The 13,543-nt window shown below is 38.8% G+C and overlaps 1 protein-coding gene across 1 annotated transcript; it reads right to left on the bottom strand.

The window, feature by feature from the left end:
* Positions 1 to 7,123: 7,123 nt before the first annotated feature.
* Positions 7,124 to 13,026, bottom strand: SULT1C4 (sulfotransferase family 1C member 4). Its single transcript, XM_032206227.1, has 7 exons — positions 12,855 to 13,026; positions 11,014 to 11,151; positions 9,586 to 9,683; positions 9,109 to 9,235; positions 7,761 to 7,855; positions 7,387 to 7,567; positions 7,124 to 7,236 (listed from the first exon to the last, which is right to left on the bottom strand). Exons 1-7 carry the CDS (start codon positions 13,024 to 13,026, stop codon positions 7,124 to 7,126), a joined length of 924 nt encoding a protein of 307 aa, XP_032062118.1.
* Positions 13,027 to 13,543: the final 517 nt, after the last annotated feature.

The raw sequence follows: 13,543 nt of genomic DNA, 5'->3' as shown, positions 1-13,543 counted from the left end.
CCTGAGCCGCGGGAGGCTGAGGGGGGCGGGGGTGTGGCAGAGGCGGGCTGCCCTGAGGGGAGCCGGGTGTGGAGGCCCCCGTGGAGGGGCTTTTGTACATCCATACACATTGTACACACATATACACACGTATATACATCCACATCTACACATATATGCACCACAGCAAATAACAGAAGCCAGTTATTAAGGCTTGAAGTTCATTATTTTAAGTTAGGAGCCCATTTCCTCCGTAGTTGGTTGAGGGGAGCGATGTTAGCCCACCAATGTTATCACACTGCACACCTTTCTTACCATAGTCATGCAAGCAATGCTTGAAATGTTTCTCCCGAAAAGTGATTGATTTTTAATGAGAAGTTTCCCGGGAGAAAAGAGTTTAGGCACTTTGTTGCATTTGCAATTCACTGGGTAGATATTGGATGGCACTGAATTAATTGTGGTGCTGTGAGAGAAGGCCTTTTGTTTCTTGTAAAAAAACAGTCACGTTAAGCAAAATGCTGCTCTCGCAAGAATAATTTGTATTTGTCCAGGCCTTCCTATTGTCATTCTTCTTTTAAAATCCAAATGACTAATGGTGACTAAAGGCACAAAGGCTGTGTATACCTCCAATAGCATTTCCTTATTTCTTTTTCCCTGATGCATAATGTATGTTTATTGTATATTGTAACATAAGCAGGCAAGCAATTATGGCAGGAGCAGACAGTTCCTTGTTACAGAATCACAGAATCACCTAGGTTGGAAGAGACCTCCAAGATCACCGAGGCCAACCTCTGACCTAACACTAACAAGTCAAGTCCTCCACTAAACCATATCACTAAGCTCTACATCTAAATCTTATTCTCACAGAGGTTGCTGGCCAAGAACAGATCTCTATAACCAAACCACCAGAAGCTGCTTTTCCACAACTTCCATCCTTACACTCCTCAGAAGTCCCACTCTTTCCTCATCCACTTTGGGATGCTCTGAACTGGGTACCCAAGCCTGTGGTGCCACAGCCTAGGGTGGAGGTTTCATGCAACTTCAAGAAGAGCCTTTCTGGAGAGAGTCCTTGCCAAACCATCTTGTGGCCATAGCATTTGGTCCTAAACTATGCCATACTGCACAGCTCAGTCCTTCCAGGTCCATCTCTGACTGAAGCTGTATGTCTGGAGAGAACATTATAGAAAAGCCTAGCTGCTTTTTTTTTTGGAAAACCCCAGAGAAACAATGTTTCTGCAAATGCATTCCTGCCTTCTGTCCTCTGAAAATATGTATTATGATCCAACTCTTGGGACATCACCTGACTATGCAGAAAATGATTTTGGAGATTGGCCAAGGCAGATGCACAAAGGTTTTTCTGATCTCTTTGTACTGAAGAGACTGAACTACCTGCTCACTCATCACAGGCTGACACCACCTGTTTCTAGCTGGAGACACTCACCCCTTGACAGAGCTCCCTACTCCTGTGGGGTATATGTTTGTCAGGCCAGTTCTCACTCTGCCATCCCCCTTCATTTTGTGCAAGAGGTCTTAGCTAGATTTGGCAAATAAAATAGTCTTGATGGTCTTTCCTTTGGGTCCTAAATTGCAACAGAAATTGCAAAGCATCCTGTATAGGAACTAGTAGTTCTTCCTAAAATAAATAAAACAATAAGCATTGAAGATTTTGACTGCTGACTGTTTCAATTTGTTAAAACCAAGTATTTCTTACAGTAAAGTTGCTTCATATTTTTTGGGGAAAATGCTGATTCATACCTGCAATAGTCTTACATAATTTTCTTAAACAGATTGTGAATCTTATCTTATCTATCCAGAAGGAGCCAGTAAAATTGCATCTATGCAGCTAATTTGGGACCAGATAAGTGAGAAAAACAAGAATAATTTATGTGTTCTGTGTATTCTGTAATTTTATTATCTTTGTAAAGATAATTAGTTCTCATTTTTAAAATAGCATTGTTTATGTAAAACAAGATTGCCAGGAGGCTTATGAGATGTGTGGAGGCAGAGGATAACAAACTTTAAATCCTGCTTTCATTGAAAGGCCAAATTCCACAGGACTGTGGTTGGTTATTCCACTAAAGCAGTGTGTAGATGTTTGTTCAGTAGCATTGGAATTATTAGACCTGCAGGAATGTTCTGAAGAGAACAAAATGAGAAAATTACTGTAATTTTGCACCTGAGGAATGTTTCCAGCTTGCAGAGCTAATGCTTTAAATACTGGCTCTGTAGAATCTGCCTTTCCTGCCAGTTCTGTGGATGACAAACTTTCCTTTGTGAACCACACCAGGCAAGCTAACTCTTGCTTTGAGTTACTTCTGTGGGTTCTGTACATGCAAAATTAGTATAAATGAAGGCAGGGTATGAATTTACAGTGTGTTAACTATTCACCCCTGTGTGGCAACTTGAAGTATTCTCCCTGCCCTGTGCAAATGAACCATAAATTCTTTGGCCATACTGACGTGGGTTTGGGTTTAGCAGCTTCCCACTGCAGTGGAATTGTACAGATATAGTGGATTAAAGAGGGTGTGAAGGGGGAGGCTATTCTGAATGCTTGTAGGATGCAGGGGCAGTACTGACCTCTGTATTTATCTCTATACTACTTTATGTGTGAAGGGTTTCCTTAGGTATTTAAAAAAAATAAAAAATAAAATAAAAAATAAAATGTTTATGTAGCTCTTAATTCTGCTCTGAAATTGCAGAGATGAGAGGTACAGTCTGGTGTTCTATTACTAAACCGCAAAGCCCACCAAGCCTGTTTAAAGGTTATCATTAAACAAGGAAACTAACATTTTGTTTGAGCACCTGGGGTTGGGTCTGGCTGTAGAAGACTGTTCCATTGTTGACTGAACGTAAAAGCTCTTCGAACCGCAAACAGAAATAGTAGCAAATACAGATTACTGTGGGTTATTGGCACAGTAACAGGTTATTGTGAATCAAGAGGTCCAATTTTATCTTTTTTTTTTTTTTTTTTTTTAATAGCTTCCTTATTTTCAGATGTCCAGCCTCAGACCCTACCTATATTGCCCCTTTATTGCTACCTGTATTGCCCGTGCCAGAGAAGGACCCTGAGTGGCCTGCTTTTGACATAATCCCTGTGTCTCCACGAATGGGTTAGATGTGCATAATTCAACTGCGAGCCTTCACGCAGTCTGTGCTCACACTGCTTATAAATACCACCTGCCCTTGCAGTAGCTTGTGCTGAGGCCCTTCTAGAAAATGATCCATGACTGATTTGCCTCTTCAATATTAACCACGGGACACTGCTGCATGACGACATTCCTGGTCCACCTACACAGTGCCTAAGTCTGTGCTTGGTCTGGAGGGCAGGCAGAGACAGGTTATCCAGCGTAAGCCCATGGCTTCAGGCCTGAAGGCTTGGTTGGGTTGCATCCTACAAGTATGGAGTGCTAGACTTTCTCTCTCATTGTGCTTCTAGCCTCCCTCACCTATAGCCTGCACTGAGCCAGGGCTTGTCTAAATCATCAAAGACAGCAGGGTGGTAGCTTCAATCCAGGTTTGAAATACAATGTTAGCAAAACTCTGGAAAATTCCAGAATTAATCATTAACCTTGTTGGAAAGATAAGGTTCCTTCTGAGCATGTTGACACAGATCATTATAAAAAATTTTATATTGTGTACATTATAGGCTAATATATTCTTATCCTGTAAAGACAGGACAAGTGGTATAAAAACTAGTCTCTGTCAATGGTCGGTTTCCTACTGGATAAACAATAACTTTCAATCCAAAGCAGGAAGCAAATCATCTGCAGTACAATTAGTGGAATGTAAAGCAGTGTTCCTCCGTCTTTGAATGCTAGCTAAGATAGAACAGCTTGCTTCTCTGCCTCTAATTTATTTGTTTGTTTGTTTGCTTATTTATTTTTAAGCTTGGTGCTTCTCCCATTCTGCTTTGTAAATGGATGCCTTCCACCTGAAAGTAAAATGGCTGGCCTAGTTCCTAAAGACAAAGGTACAGTGAGATCACGACTATGCTAGAATTCATATAGCAATTCCTGGCAAAAACTCTCTATCAAAGCAGGAACCTTCATTAATTCCAGCAGGGGGATTTGTTCTGGTAGTTGTTAGTGCAGAGCTACAAAACAGGCACATGCAAACAGATTACATGGATTAATGAACACTGATTTTCAGATATTTGTTAGAGATTAATAACAAAGTTTCTTGGCTATTAAAACTCTGCTGGTACACTTTCTTAAAAGAGACAAGCAGCACTGAAGAAGTTGCTGTGGGGTTGCATTCAGCTACACTGACACGAGTCCTATTTAAGCTGACATAGAAGTTGCACCTCTGTAAGAAAGTCAGGAAAACCATACTTCTGGGTAACTGGACAAAAATAAAGCACCAGTGTATGCTCGGGGCATATGTCTGACTGGAGCTCTGTACAGAGTTCTATCACCACAGTAAATAGAGAGTTACTTGTTAGCACCAGAAGCTTGACAGTAGTTCAGATTGACATGAAATAATTTAGTTAAATATGTACAAAATCTCCTTCTGCTGATGCTCATTGATTTACAGTATCAAAATAAATTAAGCTTTTTACCCCCTGAAGCCACTGTTAGTGAACAGTCTCTGTATAATACATCATTTAAGGCTCTTCTGTGCATAACAGCTGACAAACATAAAGATATGGAAGTTAAAGGCACTCTAGATATAGGTACCCTCCAGTTATCTGCCCAGAAGCACGCGCACATCTCTGTTGTAATACTGTGATAACAGACAACAAAACACTGTTTTTTCAGGCTGACTGAGGGTTTCATGCAAGCTATTTTTCAAACCCTTTCCCAAACTTTTGGAACCCCTTTTCCAAACTTTCCCAATAACTACAGATCCGCTTACTGTCATTTACAACAATTCATTGTTCCCTGTAGTTTTACAGAGAATTAATATTCAATTAATAGCACATTATAAATTATGACTGAATCCACAGGTTGATCTGTGTCGGCTGTGCTGGCTTAACAGAGCATAAAAGGCAGAAACACCCCATTTTTCTATTCCCAGGCCTGCTATATTTTGACATAAAGGTTAATATTTCTGTCTTTGAATTTATATATATAATATGTAAGGATAATGTCAACAGGGTAAGGAAAGTTAGTTTTTATTTACCCACATATCCAGTAGTTGCTTCTCTTCTTTCTGTTATTTTTTTTCCCTTTATTGTATTCTCTGACCTGTGTTACTTTTTATCTGTTTTTTTTTTTTTTTTTTTTTTTTCAGAGCAGCTGAATTCCAGTTGGGTGAAGGTTTACCTAAGGAAGAGAGAGTAAAGGTGACTTAGCCAATATAACTCAAGCCTCTATCACCCTTACCCTGCCGCAGTCACCTTCAGCATTTTTGTCCTTCTAATAGATGGAGAGATTTCAAAGGAGGAACAAATAGGTCATCTATGCATGTGACCTTTCGTACAGCTCAGCTGCTAAAATGTCACCCAACTACTAAGTTAAGCATTTTTTCCATTTACTGATGGCTCCTGTGACCCTGAACGAGGATTAGATTGACAAACAGCTGACTCATGTCATTTCATGGAGTGACCCAAGAGAATGAAAAAATGCCATAGAACAGGCAACGCCTTTTCCTCGTTCTGGTGACAGCAAGTTAATAATGAACAAAAACTAGAGAAGCCACAGAAAGCTTCCCAGGCTCGTATTTAGTTTTGCTGCAAACAGCAGCACCTCTGCTAGGTGATTTTTTCTCAGGTAGTTGGTTTACAGAAATGTCTTTTTTATGGAGGCAGGAATCTCCATTGACCTAAAGCCCTCCCAATACCTACATTTGCACTTGTATAGCAAATGCCTGCTTCTAGGTCCAGTGTGTCCTGCATTTTTTAAGGGAAACTCATTGGATTGGGAGCTTACAATGTAACTTCCACATTTAATGGGAAGCCTTTTATTTGTCTCTAAACTTGATATTGATGCCCTTTAGAGAACTGCATTCAATTTAGATATTTAGATTAAATCGCTAGCCTGAAATGGTCTGTGTGTGCTGTTAGTGGCTGCTATTATTAAATCCCAGGAACCTTCCACAGACCAAAGAGAAAATACCCCCAGCAAACATTTTGTGTTTAGCTATAGAGACTAAAACAGAATTTTCCTCCAGCTGTGGCTGTCTATGTAGTTTTCCCCCGGCATTCAGAGTGTAAATGCAGTTAAACAGGAACTCTTCAGAAGTGGGTTGGTAACAGTTGTTTATGATACGAAAGGGCTATAGATTGTTTAAATTAATTTCCTACCAAAGTATGGCTGCAGTGCTGGTGCTAATGCTAAGGCATTATATGATAATATTGACCAGGCCCTATTGCAATTAAAAGTCCTCATTAGGCTGTTTGCATATTTGGTCAAGGGAAGAGCAAAGAGGAGGAGGAGGTGCTAATGATACATTTGATTTGCGCATTTGCAAAGGTGGAGAAGAGGCAAGTGTATGCTGCAGTCACTCTTGTCCTGCTTCATAGCAACTTTCAGGATTTTCCAGATGTTTACAGAAGTTGATGATATCCATTTCAAAAGGCAACAATGGCAAGAGCTTCTTGATTTGATGCAGTAAGAACGACTACCTCCACAGATGGAATATAGATAAACACCTCTATATAGCTCCTTAGCAAGTTTTGTCAGTGGAATTAATGGGTATTTGGTGTTTTTGGAAATGTTGCTTTCATCTCAATGATATTTATGATGTCCAGTTTAAAGCAAGGAAAAAAAAAATTCTACTTTCTGCAATTCTGTTGCTCTGTTTGCACACTATGGGAATGACATATAATGCCCATACCTTGTGCACTCTTTTAACATTTTTTTTTTTTTTTTTTTTTTGTTCCTAATTTCTCATTTGAAATTGCCAGGTTGATTTGAAAATGCCAGCTGCAGTTTAATAAAGACACAAACTCAGAACATGTCTGAAATATTTTAGTTAATGCTAAAAGTTACTGTGGGAGGGTTGAATGACAAGTATCCAGAGAGGGATTATTTTCTTCAGATAGACCAGTCAAGACTTCCTCATAATTTGGGCACTCTCATCATAACGAAAAATCAGTGGTATGTGAAAGAAATATATTGAAACATTAGGGGCACAAGGAGAAGCAAAATACATAAAATGGAAAGGCCGATAGATCATAAAGAATAACTCCCATTACTAATAATCACAATTCCTCACGAAACACAAGAGATGTGTTAGCCATTTTCTTGTTATAGTCCTCATCAAATTTCTTATTTTGTGCCACAGTGAAATAATTCTTCCAGTCCCCGACAACTCCTATAGAAAAAATAAAAATAAAAATTACGAGTATTTCTTGAAGCCCATTAGCCACGACTTACTAGAGGATTGTAGTTGAAGGGAAGGATTATTTCAAGGCAGAATTACAACCAGGAAGAGTGAGTTGATACCAGTAATAAACCTCAGTACCTTTTCTCATGAATGGGGAAACTGAGTGATCCATTAATCCCACAAAATCCTTAGTGTAGTTTGCCATGGGATTTTCCTTCATTATCTCAAATGAGGTGTTATGGATTATCTTGTTAAGAACCTCCTGTTCCAAGTCCTTCCCCATAAACTTCATAATCTTCTGAATTTCTCTCTTTGGATTCTGCAGGGAGAAGAAAATGGGGTAAGATGCTGAGCCAAGAAAAGGAAGGAAATCACAGTGTTAACACTGGTTGTTGCCAGGGGGAGAAGTCTGATACAGCTAATGTTATAATAGACAACTATTGAGTGTAGATTATATCTACTGAACTTTCAGGTTTCAAGCAAAGCTCTGTAAACACACATTCAGTCTTTACCTCCTTCATATCTTCATAGAAGAGGTAGAGAATACGGTGCTTGTCTTTTGCCTTCCACCAGCCTTTCACGTGGTCATACCAGGAGCCCCAGAGCACTGAAAGAGAAGAGCAGCAGCCTCTGTAAATGCCTGATCTGTCTTTAGGTACCCATGGCCCTCACATTTCCTCCATAACCAGTGTCTGAGTGTTTCCTAGCTGGTTTTGAATCACTGTGGCCATGACTGCTGTGCTCTGTACTGAATGCAGCACTCATGCTATTAATCCCTTAGGCATATGGATGCTCAGAGCAGGATTGATGTCTAACTGCAGACGCTTACATCTGAGTGAAAAATCTAGGCTGCCCTTTTGATGGAGAGAAAGAGACATTTCCAGAATGTGGCTCATGTTTTTGACTGGACAAAACTGCTTTTAATTTGCCCTGCTTTCAGCAGGGAGTTGGACCAGACGGACACCAAAGGCCCCTTCCCACCTGCATTATTCTGTGCTCCTAACTGGTTTAACTATTTAGTGTGCTATCAGAAGTGCCTGTTTCTCTCTAGCAAGTACCGAGATGACTAGCTCAGACAGAGGTTCCTATATTATAAAAGTCTGCACTGGGACAGAGGGCTCACAAGCTCAGCCCATCAAACACAAGACTCAAGTTCTCATTTAGAAATGAGACTCCCACGCTGATCCCAACAGTGGTGTTTCTAGGCCTACATAGTGAAAAAAAAAAAAAAAAAAAAAGGACCTATGGAAGTTTTACTGACCCAAACTGAAATGGTCAGCCTTTATTTTTTGGATATCAGCATCTCTTTTAGAAGAGGAAGAATCAGTTTCTGGGCTTGTCTGTCCTTAGCTAGACGACTGTCTTTGTTCAGATGCCTGATTTTTAGACAGGTGAATTGAGGTAAAAAAACTCTCTTAGCTCAAATTCATACAAATCTATATTTACAATTCATACAAATCTATATCTATCTCACAATCTATACAAAATTAAATTTTACATTCTTGTGTGTCACATTAGAATACAGCCATTAAGCTGCTGTTCCTTCCCAGCTGTCTTCCAAGCAGGTTTCTTTTAACCTTATAGAGAGAAGAAATTACCTTAAAATCATCATATATGTTTTTGAATGATAGTGGAATAAAAAGCAGCAATTGTTTTTCAAAATGTGAGTTTAAAGATAGGATTCACCTTTTCGGTACTATAAAACCCTCTGAATGAAACTACTACTGGAACACCTCTAGTGGATATTCTTCCACAGAGTGTCAGCACTGGATTTCAAACTGTAGCTGAAATAGATAAATCAGTGTCGTGCATTTTTAAAAATGAACAAAATCTCTTATAAAACTGATTGCAATTTATCACCTTTTCCAGCCATGAATTTCTCCATGAACTCTTCCATGGTTCCTGGGTCAGGAAGTGCTTTATTCATTCTGTGGAAATGGTAGTATGACACCAGGTTGTCTTTTGCATTTCTTGCCACATAGATAATCTTTATGGAGTATGAAAATGAGAGAGAGGGAGAAAGAGAGAGAGAAATATGAGCTTACACATGGCTGCGACATAGATATTGAGCCTCTCCTGAGAGAAAACTGCAAGAGTGTTTTCTCTTGGAGCCTGAGTGACAGGCTTAAGAGATTTTGCTTTGAAACTGCCATTCTCTGAAATCCAACTTAGGTAATTCAGTCATAACTTTAGTTTCCCACAGACATTGCACAATAAAGGGAAGATAGGTGAGGAGACGTTTAGTTTTCACAAAGACTCTGGAAACCATATTGAGTCCCATTTTATATCACTTTCTTTCCAGTTGAAGTAGGCAGAGTCCTACCTCTTCAACCTTACCTTACAGTTTTGTTCCCAGAAGGAGGGGGGCACCATCTGCACAGGAAGATGAGTTTTCATTGTTCGTGGAGAAGGCATAGCTTCAGCTAACTCCAGGCCTGTGGAATAACGTTTTATGAGAACTGACCTGTTCTTTAAATTCTGCTAGCACTTCTTTGCTACTCTCATAGGTGGGATTTTGACTGACTTCTTGAAAGCAACTAGGTAGCAGTGTAAAATAAACAACATTGCATAAGCACCTTCAGTGCTTCTGGAGGATTTTGTACCTATGTTTTCAAGAAGAAAAGGGAGAACATTCATTCATATCTTCACTTTGCTTTCTTGGACCCATGTCTAAGCCATGCATCCCAAAGGATAATAATGAGTACTAATTTATGTTTACCCACCCAATATTTTTCCTTCACAATATTTAATGATCTCCCTTTTCTTTGCAAATAAGAAGTGTTTATTTTGTTTGTTTGCTTTTTGTTTTGTTTTTGTTTGTTTGTTTTTCCTAGGAAATGAGAATAACTCTGCTGACTAGACTTTCTGGATAGCACACAAGGAGAAGCTGGGGGAATGATGGATGAAGTTCAGATTGTATGCAGAGTAGATTGTGAGTAGTTCTGGATATATGGGAACCTATGAGAATATCTGGGGATATGTGAAGATATGTTATTTTTTCCCCAACTTTAAATGTCTGTCATGACCTCTTTCAATTATTTGCTAGCATCCTCTGTCAACTTCTATCATTTTTTTGTGTCTCTCTATATGTCAACACAGTCTGGATTAGAAGACAAAAAGTAGCACTTCTGCTGCAGTCAGTCAAGCTTTTTGGCTTCAAACGTGAAGAGAGTCTGCCTTAATGGTTTGTGTGGGATGGGAGTCCCTTGCTGGGGGAAGGGTCTTGCAGGGAGCTGTCTTTGCAGAGTCAGGCCTGCCAGTTCCCTGAATGCCCGGTAGCTGGTTGTGATGACTAGACCCTTGAATTTAACAGCAGTTACTTAAAACAATAGCAAATTAAAACAATTAGCAAACCTACAGAAAACACATCATCCACATTTTGGGAATATATCCAAGACATAGGTTTCCGTTCCGTATTGCCCCTAGTCACAGGATGGGGATCAGTTTGCACCCATGTTGCCACGTGATGCCCATCTGCTGCTGTGTTAGGTGCTGTGAGTATCTATCGTATGCAGCTTTCAGAAGATGTTCTGGACCAGCATGGTCTTCAGCAGGGCCTGTGCCCTATCTGTCAGCCTTGCACTGGCTTGAGTAGTGCTCAATGTTTGTGTTAAGCCAGCTGAACTGTGCCCTGATGCCTGACATAGCACTTAGTGCAGGGGCAGAGAAAGCGGGACCTTCCCCAGAAAAAATGTGGCATCAGTTCTGGATGTTTGCTTTGCTTCATTTTGTCTGAAATACAAACCTATTCTTTTTGATATTCACCTGAGTAACCATTAGGTGAAGGATCTGGCATATACCATTCAAGGAAAGGATGGCGTCTGTAAGTACTGGCACGTCTGCACTTCTCAATGTCTCCATTTTGTTGAATCATATCCACTATCTCCTGTGTCCATGTGGTACCTGAAAATATCAATGTTTAGATATTTCTCCCAGGGAGAGATGAGAGTCTCTTCTGCTAGAGAACTGAAAGCCAGAAGGATGGACACCATTTCAAAGAATGAAGGAACAGCACAGCACATGATTGACAAAATGTAAAGAGATAATCATGGAGAAAAAAATGCATAACTAGGAATGCACAGGTCATTTCTGAAGACATGTTTCTGAGATTCTGTTTTGGACAGGTTTATTCTTGCCAACAGAAAAACCCTCCACTACTACTACAGTAATGAGGAAAGCTCTGAGATAAACTCACATAATACAATTTGGAGACTGTAGTATTTGAAAATTTGAAATCCCAATTTTCATCCCTTAAAAAAACAACAACAACAACAACAACAAAAAAAAAAAAACAGCTAATACAGCTTCTTCTTTTCAAAATTTGAATGAAAAAATTAAATACCTGAACTTTGAGTGAGTAAAAATTTCATACAGTTTGACTGTATGAAATAAAGTCGTATGAAAACGTTGCAGTATTTTCAATATTCCTGTTTGAAATGCTTTAATGAAATTCAGCACAACATTTTACTTCATCTGCCTGAGCTAATGCAACGTCTTGTAAGAGATACCAAATTGTGTCCCTTGGGTGCCTTTTTTCCCCTATAGCTGTGGTCACTGGATTAACTACATCTCATCTCAGGTACTGTGGCAGGTCATCTAGGGAACAGACTAAGGGATGTCCTAGAAAGCACCGTGGGCAGGAAACTCAATCCTTAATAAGATGCTTGAAGGGTGCAGCTCTGGCAGATAGAAAGTAGTGTCAAATGGACTCCTAACTTTATTTCTTCTCAGTTCAATGGCTGAGATACTTTAATCCCGACTGATTAAAATAGCATGTCTTTGCTTTCAATATACCCAAAATAAGTTAAAAGCTTTCAGCAAAATCTGTTTTTTCCTACCTTCAAAAGTAATTAATTTTCAGTAATAATGATTTTAATTTTTTTTCCTCTGCTGGAAACAACACTTAAAAATTCTTTCTAATTCAAGTCATTAATTTTTTGTGATCATCTAATGTTACACAGTCTGTTCTTGAATCCTATAAACTGTTTTTGTTCACCCAAGATTAATATTGGATGCTTCTTACTCATTGTTTTCCTTTATATAAATATAAATAGCCTAATGAAGAAGAGAAATATTAATGAGTTGTGTCCAATTTATAAATATAAATAAAAATACAAATACCAGATAGCTAAGATTAATGGTGGGCATTTTAATGGCTGAAATTATTAGGTGAATTTGGTTATTACTTTAAAATAAGTAAGCCATTTGCAGGTGTCAGTACAGGTTTACACCAAGTCATTTGCCATATTCATAATACAATTCATACTTGAATGGCTTCTATTATTTCTTAGTAAATGATGATTTGTACCAAGCTTCCTTAAATCTTGTAAAAGTTCTATAATACATTAATATGTATGTATATAATCTAAATCAAAGGAAATATGTAATCAGGCTTTGATAGTGTGAACCTCAATAGTAATACACTGATATTAGTTCTGCCAAAGAAGTCAAAAGTGGCTTACCACATCTGGCAGAGCTTCACATCTTTGAAATATAAGTCTATTTTGGGATTAAAAATTATCAGTCACAATAGAAAAATATAGTTTTCCATTCCAACAGTAAGAACTATCCCAAACTTTTCTATTCAATTTCCTCTACACACAAACCTGCTTTTGCATAGGTTGCAATGAGAAGGTCGTCAGGTCTGGCTTTGAAGTTCCACACTTGATTCCATATGCTGCATATTGGTTCTGTTAAGGGAATACCTTCCAATTCACGCAGCTCAGTTCGAATCATTTTATCTTCCAGATTCAATTTTTCCATTTTATCTAGGGCCATTGTGTGCTGCATGAGGAATGAAAGGCTTGTAAATTAATGTTTGCTCTGAAAAAAAATACCCAAATTTACTCACCCATTCTCAGGTTCTCTTTTACGGAATGAATTCCATATCTTTTGATTTCTTTGCCTGTGATTTGACCTATCTGGGTCCATATTTAGGCTCCTTAAATCTGGATCTATCTTTAAGAAGTGCTTGGCATATTGCTGTTGGTAACTCTCAGCATCTTTAAAAAACACTCCATATACTCAGATACAGAAAGAGAAAAAAAAATACATTCTTTCTAGCTTTAAATATTTTAGCAAACATATTTGTGTAAAATGTTGACTGTAAGTTGGTGGCCTTTGAAAGGCAAGAAAAAGTCATCAGGGATGCGATTCAAAAGAGAACAGAGACTAAAAGCTCCCACTGGAGTCAGCACATAGGACCCAACCCTTCTTTCTTAAAGAAGAAGAACAGAAACTTCTGATTGTATCTTTTTGGTCTCATACTCACAAAAAATATTTCCAGGGCTTTTCC

The sequence above is a fragment of the Aythya fuligula genome, chromosome 1, assembly GCF_009819795.1.
Source record: "Aythya fuligula isolate bAytFul2 chromosome 1, bAytFul2.pri, whole genome shotgun sequence".
Taxonomy (NCBI): Eukaryota; Metazoa; Chordata; class Aves; order Anseriformes; family Anatidae; genus Aythya; species Aythya fuligula.
This window is presented reverse-complemented; position numbering and strand designations above follow the sequence as displayed.

Bases quoted from the DNA above. Each gene is read 5' to 3' on its own strand.
- SULT1C4 (XM_032206227.1), bottom strand. From the start codon at position 13,026: ATGGCCCTAGATAAAATGGAAAAATTGAATCTGGAAGATAAAATGATT. The intron at 11,152-12,854 runs GTTTGTGTGTAG...TGATATTTTCAG, and splicing joins TGCAACCTATGCAAAAGCAG to GTACCACATGGACACAGGAG. The intron at 9,684-11,013 runs GTGAATATCAAA...GTTATTCCACAG, and splicing joins TTCACCTAATGGTTACTCAG to GCCTGGAGTTAGCTGAAGCT.